Source organism: Giraffa tippelskirchi, chromosome 5, assembly GCF_054371585.1.
Source record: "Giraffa tippelskirchi isolate mGirTip1 chromosome 5, T2T-mGirTip1v1.2.pri, whole genome shotgun sequence".
NCBI lineage: Eukaryota > Metazoa > Chordata > Mammalia > Artiodactyla > Giraffidae > Giraffa > Giraffa tippelskirchi.
The window spans coordinates 69,349,770-69,367,366 of record NC_137279.1 but is presented as its reverse complement, the minus strand read 5'-3'; the positions used below and the strand labels follow the sequence as shown (position 1 = coordinate 69,367,366).

Below are 17,597 nucleotides of genomic sequence, written 5' to 3'. Positions count from 1 at the left end.
AGTCATTTTCAGTGAATAATTTTTATTTCTAGTCAATTTTTATAGATTTATTTTTGTTTTTATTAATTTAGAGGGGGATTTCCTCTAAATGGTTAAAGAATCTGCCTGCCAATACAGGAGACACAAGAGACGCAGGTTCCATCACTGGGTCAGGGAGGTCCACTGGAATAGGAGATATTCTTGTTCAGAGATATTCACTCCAGTATTGTTGTCTGGGAAAGCTCATGGACAGAAGTAACCTAGCTAGCCACAGTCCATGGTTTGGATACAACTGAACAACTGAGCACTCACACACACATATATTGGGTAAATTAGAACTTTGAATATAATTACAGATATTTCTTTTTCAGTTTAGACTTTTCCCTATACTTTTGTTGTTTAATATCTCAATGTAAGTTTTAAATTATTTCCGTTATTATAGATCTATTTTGAATAATAGAGACACCTTTCAAATTATAGGGGAATTCCAGTATAGAGGAGAATTCTTTTATGTTTTTCATTACTTATTTGGTTTCACCTTTTGCATTCAGATATTTGATCAATTTGGAACTTATTCTGGTATATATGGTAGGCAAGGGAACACATTTTTATATTTTCTAAGATGTTTTTCTACATTGAGTTATATGATGTGCTGTGAAGTGCTTAGTCACTCAGTTGTATCCAATTCTTTGCAATCTCATGGACTGTAGCCCACCAGGCTCCTCTGTTCATGGGGATTCTCCAGGTAAGAATACTGGAGTGGGTTGCCATGTCCTCCTCTAAGGGATCTTCCTGACCCAGGGATCAAACCCAGGTCTCCTGCACTACAGGCGGATTCTTCACCATCTGAGCCACCAGGAAAGCCCTTAGTTATATGATACCACATATTAAAATGCACATCCCATTCCCCTGATTTTTAAGTCCTGCTTTTAGCAGATCTCAAATTCACACGTTATTGGGTCTATTTCTAGACTTTCTATTGTGTTACAATGGTTTGTCTGCCTGTTCTGATAAAAAGCACCCACTGTTTTAATTGCAGTCTTTATAGTGTATTTTAATATCTGGTAGGGCTAGGGATACTTCACTCTTTGTCAGTATTTGCCTAGCTATATTTAGATATTTCTTCTTCTTAATTAATTTTATAATTAACTTGTTTGCTTCTGTTGAAAAGAAAGGATTATTTCCCTTTACTTTTAGTTCTCCTTCTTCCTAGGTCTTTCAAATCCAAATTCTATTATCTAAACCCACTCTCCTAATCTGTCATATTTATCCCTTTCTTTTCTCTTAGTTCCTTTCTAAGAAAATCAGGCCTCCTTCCCTTAATCCTAAAACAAACACATGTCCACATATGTGTGCACACACACTCCTTAATCTTCAATTTGTCCCTTGTATTTTCTTTTATCTACGAATTACATTCTGAGAGGGTAACAAGAAGGAAGGCCAGGAGTCTCCAAAAGGAGGAAATAGGGTGCAAGTGTCAGACATTTTTTTATCTCTTTCTTAAGTGGCAGGAGGAAACAAATTAGTGTTAGATTTTAATCCCTTCTCTATACAAATCTAAAAAAAAGGTTTCTTGTAAAATTCTGTGTTGCCATGATGACAGCTGGTTCCACCTGAAGTTAACTTTTCTCAAACCTTGAGCTAACCAATGCATTTTTCTTATGGAAATGTTTGTCTTAAACTATGTTAATGAACTATGTATTTACCCTAGACTCTATCTTCAAGTCAGTTCCACCTAAGACTCAGAACTGACTTGACAAACCAGTATGTTTCACTCATACAAATCTTCTCTTAAGCTATGTTAATGAGACTGTATTTGCTTGGAAACCTGCCTTTCTTCAGGATTCATGTCAATCATTTTTTGGCCCAAGACAGCTCATCTTGTGCTAATGTTATCTCAAAATGCATGTTGCGGGTGAGGGAACTGGTGCCAGTCTCTGAGTTTTGAGACATTTCCTTTCTCTAATTAGACTGCTAGAAATGGCACCTCACTCCAGTATTATTGCCTGGGGAATCCCACAAACAGAGGAACCTGCTGAGCTACATCCATAGGGTCACAAAGAGTCAGATACAACTGAGTGACTAAACGTGTAGCTATATAACATCTGGCTAAAGACTTGCAGGGGGGCACTCTTTCTGCCCCTTTCTGATGTCTATGTCAGAAGCTTTCTCTATCTCTTTTATACTTTAATAAAACTTTATTACACAAAATCTGAGCAATCAATCCTCATCACTGGCCCCAGATTGATTTCTTCTCCTCCGGAGGCCAAGAATCCTGGTGTTTTTCATGGTTCAGCAACAACCTTTCATCTTAAATTGGTGAGGCAACAATTTAAAGTCTTTACATCATCACCTCAATTTTATTCTCAACACATTTATTCTCTATCCCTTTGCTGAGACACTATCAGATAGAAAGGAGTCTTACTTTCCTTCATCTATCTACAGCAATATCCTTTCCTAGATCCTCTTTCTTTTTCCGACAAATGATAGAACTTGCAGAAGAATGCTGCATAATAAAAGATACAACCTGTCTCTACAGGTTAGGTTGAAATAATGTAAATCCTTGTGCATGTAATTGTCTAAGATATTCATATATCTATCTTCCAAAGAACATTAATTAGTTAGATTCAGCTCAGTTCAGTTGCTCAGTCATGTCTGACTCTTTGTGACCCCATGAATTGCAGCACACCAGGCCTCTCTGTCCATTGCCAAATCCCAGAGTCTACCCAAACCCATGTCCATCGAGTCAGTGACGCCATCCAACCATCTCATCCTCTGTCGTCCCCTTCTCCTCCTGCCCCCAATCCTACTCAGCATTAGGGTCTTTTCCAATGAGTTAACACTTCGCATGAAGTGGTCAAAGTATTGGAGTTTCAGCTTCAACATCAGTCCTTCCAATGAATACCCAGGATTGCTCTCATTTAGGATGGGTTGATTGGATCTCCTTGCAGTCCAAGAGACTCTCAAGAGTCTTCTCCAACACCACAGTTCAAAAGCATCAATTCTTTGGCGCTCAGCTTTCTTTATAGTCCAGTTCTCACATCCATACGTGACCACTAGAAAAACCATAGCCTTGACTAGACGGACTTTTGTTGGCAAAGTAATGTCTCTGCTTTTAAATATGCTATCTAGGTTGGCCATAACCTTCCTTCCAAGGAGTAAGCATCTTTTAATTTCATGTCTGCAATCACCATCAGCAGTGATTTTGGAGCCCCCAAAAATAAAGTCTGACACTGTTTCCACTGTTTCCCCATCTATTTCCCATGAAGTGATGGGACCAGATGCTATGATCTTAGTTTTCTGAACGTTGAGCTTTAAGCCAACTTTTTCACTCTCCTCTTTCACTTTCATCAAGAGGCTCTTTAGTTCTTCTTCACTTTCTGCCATAAGGGTGGTGTCATCTGCATATCTGAGGTTATTCATATTTCTCCCGGCAATCTTGATTCCAGCTTGTGTTTCTTCCAGCCCAGCGTTTCTCATGATGTACTCTGCATATAAGTTAAATAAGCAAGGTGACACTACACAGCCTTGACGTACTCCTTTTCCTATTTGGAACCAGTCTGTTTTTCCATGTCTAGTTCTAACTGTTGCTTCCTGATCTGCATACAGATTTCTCAAGAGACAGGTCAGATGGCCTGGTATTCCCATCTCGTTCAGAATTTTCCAGAGTTTATTGTGATCCACACAGTCAAAGGCTTTGGCATAGTCAATAAAGCAGAAATAGATGTTTTTCTGGAACTCTCTTGCTTTTTCAATGATCCAGCGAACTAAAATGGACTGGAATGGGTGAATTTAACTCAGATGACCATTATATCTACTACTGTGGGCAAGAATCCCTTAGAAGAAATGGAGTAGCCATCATGGTCAAGAAAAGAGTCCGAAAGGCAGTACTTGGATGCAATCTCAAAAATGTTAGAATGATCTCTGTTCGTTTCCAAGGCAAACCATTCAATATCACAGTAATCCAAGTCTATGCCCCGACCAGTAACGTTGAAGAAGCTGAAGCTGAATGGTTCTTTGAAGACCTACAAGACCTTCTAGAACTAACACCCAAAAAAGATGTCCTTTTCATTATAGGGGACTGGAATGCAAAAGTAGGAAGTCAGGAAACACCTGGTGTAACAGGCAAATTTGGCCTTGGAGTACAGAATGAAGCAGGGCAAAGGCTAATAGAGTTTTGCTACGAGAACGCACTGGTCATAGCAAACACCCTCTTCCAACAACACAAGAGAAGACTCTACACTTGGACATCACCAGATGGTCAACACTGAAATCAGATTGATTATATTCTTTGCAGCCAAAGATGGAGAAGCTCTATACAGTCAGCAAAAATAAGACGGGGAGCAGATTGTGGCTCAGATCATGAACTCCTTATTGCCAAATTCAGACTTAAATTGAAGGAAGTAGGGAAAACCACTAGTCCATTCAGGGATGACCTAGATCAAATCCTTTATGAATATACAGTAGAAGTGACAAATAGATTTAAAGGACTAGACCTGATAGAATGCCTGATGAACTATGGACAGAGGTTCATGACATTGTACAGGAGACAGGGATCAAGACAATCCCCATGGAAAAGAAATGCAAAAAAGCAAAACGGCTGTCTGAGAAGGCCTTACAGACAGCTGGGAAGAGAAGAGAAGCGAAAAGCAAAGGAGAAAGGGAAAGATATTTCCATCTGAATGCAGAGTTTCAAAGAATAGCAAGGAGAGATAAGAAAGCCTTCCTCAGTGATCAATGCAAAGAAATAGAGGAAAACAACAGAATGGGAAAGACTAGAGATCTCTTCAAGAAAATTAGAGATATCAAAGGAACATTTCATGCAAAGATTCGCTCGATAAAGCACAGAAATGCTATGGACCTAACAGAAGCAGAAGATATTAAGAAGAGGTGGCAAGAATATACAGAAGAACTGTACAAAAAAGATCTTCACGACCCAGATAATCACGATGGTGTGATCACTCACCTAGAGCCAGACATCCTGAAATGTGAGGTCAAGTGGGCCTTAGAGAGCATCACTATGAACAAAACTAGTGGAGGTGATGGAATTCCAGTTGAGCTATTTCAAATCCTGAAAGATGATTAGTTAGATTAGTGGTATATAATCCCTCAGTTCAGTTCGGTCATTCAGTCATGTCCAGCTCTTTGTGACCCCATGGACTGCAGCATGCCAGGCTTCACTATCCATCACCAACTCCCCAAACTTCCTCAAACTTATCTTCATCGAATCAGTGATGGGAGCCAATCATCTCATCTTCTGTCATCCCCTTTTCCTCCTGCCTTCAGTCTTTCCCAGCATCAGAGTCTTTTCCAATGAGTCAGTTTTTCGCATCAGGTGGCCAAAGTACTGTAATTTCAGCTTCAGTGTCAATCCTTCCAATGAATATTCAGAACTGCTTTCCTTTAGGATGGACTCGTTTGATCCCCTTGCAGTCCAAGGGACTCTCAAGAGTCTTCCCCAACACCACAGTTCAAAAGCATCAATCCTTCAGCACTCAGCTTTCTTTATAGTCCAGTTGTCACATCCATACATGACTACTGGGAAAACCATAGCTTTGACTAGACAGATCTTAGTTGGCAAAGTAATGTCTCAGCTTTTTAATATGCTGTCTAGGTTGGTCATAGCTTTTCTTCCAAAGAGCAAGCGTCTTTTAATTCCATGGCTGTTGTCACCATCTGCAGTAATTTTGGAGCACAAGAAAATAAAGCCTGTCACTGTTTTCACTGTTCCACTGTTTCACCATCTTTTTGCCATGAAGTGAGGGACTGGATGTCGTGATCTTAGTTTTTTGAATGTCGAGCTTTAAGCCATCGTTTTCACTCTCCTCTTTCGCTTTTATCGATAGACTCTTGAGTTCTTCTCTGCTTTCTGCCACAAGGGTGGTGTCATCTACATATTTGAGGTTATTGATATTTCTCTCAGCAATCTTGATTCCAGTATGTGCTTCATCCAGCCCAGCATTTTGCATGATGTACTCTGCATTTAAGCTAAATAAGCAGGGTGACAATATACAGCCTTGATGTACTCCTTACCCAGTTTAGAACCAGTCCATTGTTCCATGTGGACTGGAGTGCTAACTGTTGCTTCTTGACCTGCATACAAATTTCTCAGGAGGCAGGTAAAGTGGTCTGACATCCCCATGTCTTTAAGAATTTTCTAAAGTTTGTTGTCATCCACACAGTCAAAGGCTTTGCTGTAGTCAAGAAAGCACAAGTAGTTTTTTTTTGGAACTCTCTTGCTTTTTCAATGATCCAGTAAATGTTGGCAATTTGATCTCTGGCTCCTCTACCTTTTCTAAATCCAGCTTGAACATCTGGAAGTTCTCAGTTCATGTACTGTTGAAGCCTGGCTTGGAGAAGTCTCTCACTGTACTTTTAAAATCCAAAATTTCTGGAGATTGAATATTCAAGTAGGTTTGACACCAAAACTTGTTTAAGCCCAGAAACTGATCCAAACTGTTTGAAACTATTTGGATCTTTGATGATGTTTGTAGTGGATATTCATATGTTTGCTGCAGAAATATGCACTTCGCTGCTTTAGAAAAAACTGAGAATATTACATGAAATACATTATGCACCCAATATTACTTTCTAAATCTAAAAAATTTACTACTGGGCACATCTGGCCACAAGGGTTTGGGAGACAGAATCTGAGAACATGCTTGCCTTTAGAAATTAACTAATGTGATGATCTACAAGTTCTACTTGCCTTTTTTTGATTTTTTTTTGGAAAATATCTTCAATATAATTTTAAACTTATTTAAATTTAAACTTATTCACCTCAAAGTGATGGCATTATCTACTAACTAGCCATGTGTCCTTGGGTAAGTCACTGTATCCCTGAATGTCATGTTCTTTAACCAACAGATAAGGGTAGTCAGGTTTTCCCAAAGAGATGTGATATAAATATAGTAGATATAAACTAATAGATATAAATATATCTATAAATATATAGTATTAATATTATATAAATAATACAAATATATATTGTATATATTATATATATAATCAATATACAAATAAAAATATATAAGTATATATTATACATATAATATATAAATATATCTATATAAAATGTAATAGACATAAAATAATAGAATGCATGTGACAAAAGATTCTTCAATCTATAGGCTGTACTGCAGATATACAATTATTATTTTCTTTATGTTAATAACTGACATCATTATTCAACAATTTATGGTTCTTATACTCACTAAAATTATTCTTAATAGCTATTGATATATTCTTAACTATTAGTATGACCCACATTTTGAATATTCTATATTTATATTATATATATATATATATAATATGTTATGTATAATATAAATATTTTACCATTATCAGTTGATAAGTAAGTGTTCCTGGTGTGACCAGTGCTGCAGGTTCTGATTTTGACATAGATTGTTTTAAATTTCATACTGTTAGTAAACAAGCAAACACCAAGGGGAAAAAAAAAAGAAATCCTTGTAAGTGACAGAGGTAACTACTTGTTAGATGTAGCTTTCATTACGTCCATCAGGAAGCCTTAGTTTCTGTGTTAAATAAGCTTATAATTTGTCTGAAATAATTGACAGATTAACCAAGAACTGGTTATATAGTTAAAATGATGACTTAATTCTTAGCCATTCTTTTTTATGGGATAGAAACGAGAAAGGACTGTTATTCCCACTCAAACCTGTGATATATATTGTGGTGCTGATAGCAGTAATAGTAAAAGTAATACCATCAACTTCTGTTTTCAGATTCTTTTATAAATCATTGGTCATTTTCATGTAAGTTTTTAATTAAAAATTCCCCCAAATTCTAATCAATAGGTCAAGTACATTTTCTAGTAAAAGGTTAAAAATGTATCCTGAAATACACTACCAAAGAGGGAAAAGGCACCAGAGCTAGATATTTTTCTAAAATATTTTACAACTTTTAGCACATAGGAGGAATAACATAAGTATCTGAGATCACTATAATGATTTCAACAATAATTCATTATTTGAAAAGAAACTGATACTGAATTTTTATTGTTTTTTGAAATATATCATTTACCATTTCCCAGTATGAATACAATAGTATTGATACATATAATCAATATACTGCCAGTATAGATTTCCAGAAAATGGATGATTTTATGTTATTATGTATCTCCAGAACTAACCCATTCTCACAAGGAGGCAGACACAGAAGGATACATCCATGGGTTTTATGTTAGTCTCATTCTGTATATAGAATGTTAATAGAAAGAAACAAACTCTGCAGTTTTCTTAATACATAAAGTAACGAAGCTTTCAAAAGAGGTAACTGCTGAGTTGATAACAATTTATGGTGAATGTAATTATTTCTGCAGTGAATTTTCCATATCTCCCAGAAGTAAAGCTATAAAGTTTTGTTTCACGGAATTGTATCATATCCTTCCCAGAACATTAACTTCTTAATGATATCAATATTTTTACATAATTTAACTTCACTGTTAATTGAACTTAATACATATATTTTATCTTTACAACTAGAAATTAAATACTGTGTTTTGGCATATGTGTAAGAAAAATGTGGACATTTGAGTAAAATAAAAGATTTTTTCATTGAGAAAAATTTAATTAGTTGAATGAACATTTTACTTTCAGTATTTTATTATGAGTTGTGTATAAATAGTCAATGAGAGCAAAAATGAGCTTTCTAAATGCATTGAAACAATAAGAAGAAATTTCCAATTATGATGACTGTTTATAGTCTCAATTTAAATAACTGGAAACAACATAAATCAATAGTGTACAGATATTGGAAAAAAATTAGCATATAATTTTGTTACCTGAGAAAAGGTTAACAAATGATTTAAGCCTTTTGCAGGCTGGAAGTCATGTAAGTGACCCCAAATAAGAAAATATGAACAGTACCAGTAGAAAAAAAAAAATCAACAGAAACAGATTTAGAAAGAATGAATATTCAGGTAGTTATTATAATATAATCTGCTCTATATGTTCAAGAGGGTAAAGAAAATCAGAATGATAAGGAGAGAAATTGAAGACATGGACCTCCTGTAAGTTAGAATTTGTAATTCTTTAATTTTCCATATTTTACTTGGAAAAATATGTGTTTTCCAAGTAAAACATATATTGCATGAGATTTACATAAGAATAGCTATTGCAGAAGAAAAACATCAGTGAACATAAAGCCATAGCAATAGACTATCTAAAATGCAGAATAGAGTAGACAAGCTTTGAAAAAATAGTGCTAGTTACATGTGGGACAATATGGAGTAATTTTGTAATTGGAGTAACAGAAGGAAGAAGAGAATGGATATTTGAAGAAATAATGATCAACATTTTTTTTTTTCCAAATTTGGTGGGAACTCTATTCAAGATCTCAGAAGCTCAGTGAAGCTCAAGCAATATAAATATAACAAATAAAATAATGCCAAGACACAATATAAAAAATTGCTGGATCTGAACGATAAAATACCTCAAAAAAAGCCAAAGAAAAAAGACATTTCAAGAAGAACAGACAAATATAAGGACAATAGGGACCTTCTTGTCTGAAACTTCTCCAACCAAATCACAATTGAGAAACTTGTCTAGATTCCTGAAAATAAATAAATAAATAAACTACCTAATACTCTATACATAGGAAAAATATATTTCTGAACTAAAAGAAAATAAGGAAAGTTTTAGAAAACAAAACCTGAGAAAATTTGTCAACAGCAGCTCTTCAATATGAAAAACTTGTTAAAAGAAGATCTTAATATAGAAGAAAAATGATGCCTGTTGGAACTTTAGATCTAAACAAAATAAGTAAGCATATGGGCAATTGTAAAAGATGCATGGCTATTTTAAAAATTTTGTTCAAAGATAATTTACTGTTTATAACAAGCATTGTAAAGTTTATAATATATATAGAGAGAAACAAAAAAGTATGACAATAATAAATAATAAGAAAAAGTAGAAACAGAATATAGTAAGGTTGTTAAGGATTTCCCAGGTGGTGCTAGTGGTAAAGAACCTGCCTGCCAATGCAGGAGACATAAGAGATATGGGTTTGATCCCTGGGTGGGGAAGATCCCCTGAGAGAAGGGCATGGCAACTCACTCCAGTACACTTGCCTGGAGAATCCCTATGGACAGAGGAGCATGGAGGCTATAGTCCATAGGGTCGCAAAGAGTCAGATATGACCAAAGTGACTTAGCACACATGCGAGTTTGTTGAATTACATGTAAAGTGATGTGTTATATATGAGCAGATATTGAACAACTAAAGCTGTGTATTTTAAACTGTAGAGCAAGGGACAGCAAATGATAGCATGCCAGTTTTGGGAAAAAATAAAAGTAATCATTCTAACTGATTTTTGCATTTTCTATGGCTGCTTTCAGTTTATAGTTGAAAAAGTTTATTAAGTACAGCAGAGCTCATATGACCTAAAAAGTCTAAAATATTAAATACTTGGCACTTCAGGAAAAAAAAAAAATTTTCCAAACAATGACCTAGAGAAGCCAAAAAATAACTAAATCAAAGAGATGTAACAACCGATAGTGAAAATAAAATGGAATGATTACAAAAAGAACTGTTTAAAACCTCAATTAATTCAAAGAAGGCAGGAAAAAAAAAGAAACTGGCACAAATAACATCTGGAACAAGTGAAATACAACTAGCAAGATGGTAGATTTTAACCCAACTATATTGATATTTGATCGGGGAAGCCTGGTGGGCTGCAGTCCATGGGGTCTCAAAGAGCTGGACAGGACTGAACAATTAACAACAACAATATTAATATTTATATTACATACACATGGGTTAAACATTTCAATTAAGAGGAAGAAGTCATCAGTTGGGATTAAAAGAAGCAATATCCAGCTTTATGTCATCTAAGAGACCATTTAAAATATAAAGAAATAAATAGATTAAAAGTAAAATCATATAATTATATTTCATGTAATCATAAATTAAAGAAAATTTGAATAACTATTAATATTAAAGTAGATCCATTCAACTACTTGCATACTCAACAAAAAGATTTCACAAAGGGGAAAAAAGCCTTACAGAAACACACTGTAAGATCCTAATGTGTGATTGTTTCTAGAAATTAGTGATTCTAAGGACTGGGCATGAGGGGAATTAACTGAAAAGGTCAGAAGAGAACTTTTTGTCATCACAGAAATGCTTTATGTCATAATTATAGTAGAGGTTGCACTATTTTATGCGTTTGGAATTAGTGAATTTCAACAGAGTAATAGTGAATATCCTAAGATAACTGAAATGATATGCTTAAAATCATACAGAAAGGTTACAGCTAACTTGTTATGGGTAAATCTGTAGACTTGGCCTAACTTGTTCATCGTTGTCTTCAGATTTAGGATTATTTGTAACTAATCATGCCTAAAAAAGTGAAAAGTGAAAGTTGCTCAGTCGTTTCTCTTTGCGACCCCATGGACTGTACCCTGCCAGGCTCCTCTGTCCATAGAATCCTCCAGGCAAGGATACTGGAGTGGGTTGCCATTCCCTTCTTCAGGGGATCTTCCCAACCCAGGGATCACATCCAGTTCTCCCACATTGCAGGAGGATTCTTTACCATCTGAGCCACTAGGGAAGCACAATCATGCCTAGTTAACATTATTAAATGATTAAATTGGAGCGCAAAATAACAAAAACCGTGTGATAAATTATGATTATTAACTAATGGTAAAAATGCTTCCTGTAAGCCATTTGGAGGTACTAGAGCATAGCTGTAAAACTGAAAGCCATACTTACTTTTAAAATGTTCAGATAATATGTTCAATACATTTTTCTTCAATCTCAGATATTAAGCTTAAAGTAGTATGCGTGCTCAGTTTCTAAGTCGTGTCTGACTCTTTGTGATCCCATGGACTGGACTGTAGTCCCCCAGGCTCCTCTGTCCCTGGGGTTTCCCAGGCGAGAATACTGGAGTGAATTGCCATTCCCTCCTGCGGGGGATCTTCCAGGCTATTTCTTCTGCATTGACAGGCAGGTTCTTTACCACTGAACCACCTGGAAAGCTCTTAAAGTAGTATACTCAACTGCTAAAATGAAAATAAATAAATAAATAGGTCTTTCCAAAACCTTTTAGACTTTCTGTACAGAAATGTATTTATTTTACTTTTTCACATTATCAATTAGATGTTAGTTGAGAGCCAAATGATGTGGAGATTTTCTAATGACCTATTACGTTTCAGGGCATCATGCTTCAGTCTCCAGGATGTTTTTTTGTTTGTTTAGCCTATGTGGAAATTCATACAAAGGAGAAATTCCTAAAAAACAATACATATGTTAAAATTGCTTTCTATATAGAAAAAGGATTCTGGTAATCTCCTGCCAGTACAATATGCTTTGAGGTGAAATTGCACCTTATTTGGAGTAAGCTTATTATATATTCATTGGAAATCCAAGCTCCAGCTGATTGAATTAGCTATAACCACACACCCCTCGGTATGATTGGCAGATTTAGCAAAAACAATTACAGGTTGCCTGGTTAAATTTGAATTTCAGATAAACAACAAATGATTTTTAGTATAAGCATGCTACATTCAATATTTGATATATAAATATGCTTAAAACTTGTTAATTTTTAATATGAATTTCAAATTTCACAGGGCCTGGTAACTTTCTCCCCATGGCAGGATACAATTCCTTGTTTCTGCCCCAGGGTTATGCAACAAATATATTCGTTTATTTGACTATTAATTTGATAATCTTACGATTGTAATAGTTTTACTGGAAAGTTTATGGAGGCTTCAATTACACTGCAGTTTAATTGCCTTGTAAGATAAGGACTTTTATTTATAGACTTAATAATAAGTCGCATCTGCATATCAACTTGAAAGATCATAACTGAAAAGATTATCTTTCACAGTCCAATGACAGGTTTCTAGTTTGAAGCACATAGTGAGTGGTAGATACTATTTTATGAAAATAATATATATTTTCCTGTGTAGAAAACTATTAGGATCAGCTATATTGGGCTAAAAATGATATTTAATTTTATGCAGTTATTTGCATGTTGATATATCTCTACGGCTATGAAGCATAGTTTTAGATTTTTGGATCAAACTGGAAAATTTCATATCGCTTTTAGGAGCCAAATTTAACTGAAGTGTCTAGAGAGCACTCTGGCTCTAGAGCAGGTTTTGAAACAGTGCCCTTCCACCTTAAAAACTTCACCCTTGGGAGAATTAACACTTACTGAGTATGTGTCCTCATGGCTCTATGTTTACACATTCTCATAGTCTTGGAAACTAAAAAACTTCAATCTCAAAGCTGTTTTCTTTTCCTTTTCAGTGCCAAGTCAACTCTCCAAACCTGAAGTCTGATGATGTCTTCAGAGTGAACTGACAAAACTTAAAGAGCACAGCTGTTTCTTTTTTGAATATGTATTGATTTAGAGAAAAAGCAAGTGATCTAGTGGTATGTTTCCCTTGAAACTTACAATTAAATCTGATCCGCAGGACACTGCATTCTGCCAGAATATTACCATGGCATATATCAGATACATCATGTAAGGAATTCAAACATATTTAGGACATTCATGCTTTTTAGATACATTTCTGTTGTGTTTTTTAAAACACAATGTCATTAGATGATTTTTTCACAGTATTTCCCATATGAATGTTCCTGTCTGAGGTGGCCATTTATAACTACAGTTTTGTTTTTTTATATATAATTATTAAAGCATAACAAATCAAATAAACATCTTGTCTAGCCATTTCTGTAATAGAAATATTTTATAGTGTAATAGCTTACAAGATAGCTTATAACTGTGGTTGTTCTGACCAGAATTAGATCCTTTATTTTTAACATCTTTTGGAACAAAAAATGAGTACTTGTCAGATATTTCCAGTGGCAGTAATTTGAAAATAGTCAAAGTTACATACACAGTCATTCTGTGGGCAAAACTATAGCAAGTTTTTGTTGACAGCTATGGGATTTGAAGGTCAGATGCTCTGCAATAATTGCTATAATTTTCTGTAAGTGGTGTAACGAGCTTGGCATTTATTTATCTTGTAGATGATATAAATGATCATCAAAATATCCACTTCTACATCTTGATAGACCCATCTCCAGAAAACAGACTGGAGCTGAATGATATTGTGTAAGTTGATGGATCTCACATAAGGCTTTATTTTTAGAAAACCACAAATTTACTTATTTTTATATTTTTATTTCTCCCATAATAGCCCCTTATCATTTCTGTGATATAAATACTTAGAAAATTGAAGTTTAATTAGAATTTTGGTGTTCAATAAACAAATACATTTTGTGTACTGCATTGTGTATTGTTGTCTGCTATACTATACAAAATCATTATAGGATGGTAGAGGTATAGAAGACAGAAAAAGCATGAATTTTGTTTTCTGTGAGCAAATATACATTTGGAAAAATGATAGAAAATCTGTGAAATAAAAAGAAGAAAGTGGTTCAAAAGAAAACCTAAAATATCCCACACTATCTAATTCTAAATACCTTAGAGTTTCTCAAAGCCAAGGTAAAATTGGTCAAAACCCCTATTAGGAGAGGATCTATGGTAGTAATTTGCATTATGCATGTTCATGAAAGTGTTAAAGTGTTGTTTTAAAAGTGTGATCTGTAGAAATGAAGCAGTCAGTCAGTTCACTTGCTCAGTCGTGTCCAACTCTTGTAACCCCATGGACTTCAGCATGACAGGCTTCCCTGTCCATCACCAACTCCTGGAGCTTGCTCAAACTCATGTCCATCAAGTTGGTGATGCCATCCAAGCATCTCATCCTCTGTCTTCCCCTTCTCCTCTAGCCTTCAATCTTTCCCAGCTTCAGGATCTTTTTCAGTGAGTCAGCTCTTCGCATCAGGTGGCCAAAGTATTGGAGTTTCAGCTTCAACATCAGTCCTTCCAATGAACATTTAGGACTGATTTCCTTTAGGATGGACTGGTTGGATTTCCTTGAAGTCCAGCTTAAAACTAAAAAAGAAAGAAAAAAAAAACTCTAAAAGGCAGAAAATTCCATGCTTACTTTACCTGTATCAATTGACATGAGTTTGAGTAAACTTTGGGAGTTGTTGACAGACAGATGCCTGGTGTGCTGCAGTCCATGGGGTCGCAAAGAGTCAGACACGACTGAGTGATTGAACTGAACTAAACTGAAAACACCAAATTGATTGCTATTAAAAAAACTCTTTTTTCCATGTTCTGTGTATTTTGGGCATTGGGATAATTAACTGGAGCAAGAAAAAAATGTTATCATGACAAGATGTACAAAAAGCACATTTAAGAAATTTATTTTATTATATTCATAGATTTAGTGGTAATTATAATATGGAAGGGGACTTCTGCAGCTGAATCAATGAATTTTGGGGATAATGGATTTTACTCATACATTTTATGGTTTTCTAAAGAACCACTTTCAAAAGTTCATTTTAAATGAAGGCACAACATTAATTTGATTTAAAAAACAATAAATCACTAGATGATATGGTGTTAAAAAGCTTAATTGGCACTATTAGTTTTCTTCATTGATCTACCTTGCTATTGATATTCACAGTAATTATAAAGTAGGTACATGGATAACAAAATCCACTCAAAAGGTCCAAGTAAGCAAATTCCAACTTTCATTTGATCAAAGAAAATAGATTGCAGTGCCTTAAATTGCCCTTATCATTTTCATTAAAGGGCATATTTATGAATATTTTCCTTTTGGTTTTTAAGAGAAGTACAAATCTTCATTATAGTTCCCACTTTTGTTAGTTTCTCCATTTATTTGTGTAACTCCTAACATTGCAAAGGGATGAAATACTCACTGCATTTGCACCTGAACTCGACTTTTTAGGAGCTGCATTAAATATATTCACTTTCCACCTCCCCCTTCCAAGGCTCATTGACTTCCAGCTGCCTTTAGAACAGAAATGGAAACTTATCCTGAAGCTGAAAGCCTTTCGTTAATGGCTTTCTACATTCCTTCATGAATTCACCTCCCCTCCTTTCCTGATCTAACAAGTCCTCTGAAGTCATATTCATTTTATAAACATGCCAAGGTCATCCCTGGGATGGGGCTTTTTCCTCAGTCCCATTTCCTTGCCACTTTTCCCTGGAGAGACATCAACCCAACTCCCTCAATAAACCATCCCCTCATTCTCTACTGTCCTTTTCATCTTTCTGTAATGTTTGGAATTTCTTTTTCATCCTTTTACCTGCTTTGTAAATTACACTCCACTAATACTCTGCAGGGGTCAGAGCATGTGGATTTCATATCCTCAGATCCTAGTCTAGTAGTCTGGAGATGCTCAAGAAACAGACACTCATATCATTAGGCAGTCTGAAGTAAACCATGCTTCTTGAAACAAATTCTGACATTGAAATGTGTGAGTTTGGCAGGTGAACATTTACCTGTTTATTAACAGAGTGAATTGAGGATTATTTTTTTATCTGATTGCTTACTATAGCATAACCTGAATTTTAGGTTAATTAATCTTCCAATAATTAAAATATTATCTATATATAATGTTCTTCATAGCATTTCTGAAATCATCAAAATTGTAAACTCATAGAATATTTAAATTAAAAGACTATAGAAATAACTTGATCAAACTATTAATAGCTATGAATGATAAAACTAAAAGCAATCAAGTAACATAATAATGGCTAGAATTTAGGTCACCTCAATAGAAAAATAGCCAAAAAAAGTGCAAGTCGCATCTGACTCTTGCAACCCCATGCAGTCTATGGAATTCAACAGGCCAGAATACTGGAGTGGATAGCTTTTCCCTTCTCCAGGAGATCTTCCCAACCCAGGGATCGAACCCAGGTCTCCCGCATTGTGGGCAGATTCTTTACTAGCTGAACCACAAGGGACGCCTAAGAATACTGGAGTGGGTATCTTATCCCTTCTCCAGTAGATCTTCCCAACCTAGGAATTGAACTGGGCTCTCCTACATTGCAAGAGGATTTTTTTTTTTTTTTTACCAACTGAGCTATCAGGGAAGCCCAAAGTAAAGAATAATAAATCAATAATCAATATATTTAAAATGGATAACCAACAAGGACCTACTGTACAATACATGGAACTCTGCTCAATGTTATATGACAGCCTAGGTGGTAGGGGAGTTTGGGTGAGAATAGACACACGTATATGTATGACTGAGTCCCTTGAAATTATTACAACATTGTTAACTGGCTATACCAGAATACAAAATAAAAAGTTCAAAAGAAAAAAAAAATAATAAATCAGCAAAATACTAACATAAAACATAAATGTTTTATAAAGTGAAAGTGGTGATGGATTTTAACTGAACAACAATGATTTGAAATTGATCCATATTCACTTCACATCATTTTTAGGTACAGAAATAATAAAAGCTATGCAAAATTTTACAGACCAAATAAACAGCAAGTCCATCCACCAACATTATATACAGACAAATTTTGATAACCATAAACACTAAACAAATAAACTTGAAGTAACAATCTAGCATTGATGTGGATGCCTTTTAGTTGTTACTGCAGTCATTTACTGTTTTCTTTTATTAGATATTTAATCAGACATGGATCATAGCCTTGTCTAACTCAAAGAAACTTTGAGCCATGCCATATAGGGCCACCCAAGATGGACAGGTCATGGTGGACAGTTCTATCAAAATGTGGTCCCCTAGACA

At 35.1% G+C, this 17,597-nt stretch overlaps 1 protein-coding gene across 1 annotated transcript in view; it reads left to right on the top strand.

The window, feature by feature from the left end:
* The window catches only part of LOC145505076 (potassium channel subfamily T member 2-like), a 40,175-nt gene extending 26,510 nt beyond the window's left edge, over positions 1 to 13,665 (top strand). The window contains exon 3 of the mRNA XM_081486784.1: positions 13,257 to 13,665. Coding sequence (XP_081342910.1) covers positions 13,257 to 13,288 — 32 coding nt within the window. The 3' untranslated portion in view covers positions 13,289 to 13,665. The remainder of the gene's footprint in view (positions 1 to 13,256) is intronic.
* Positions 13,666 to 17,597: the final 3,932 nt, after the last annotated feature.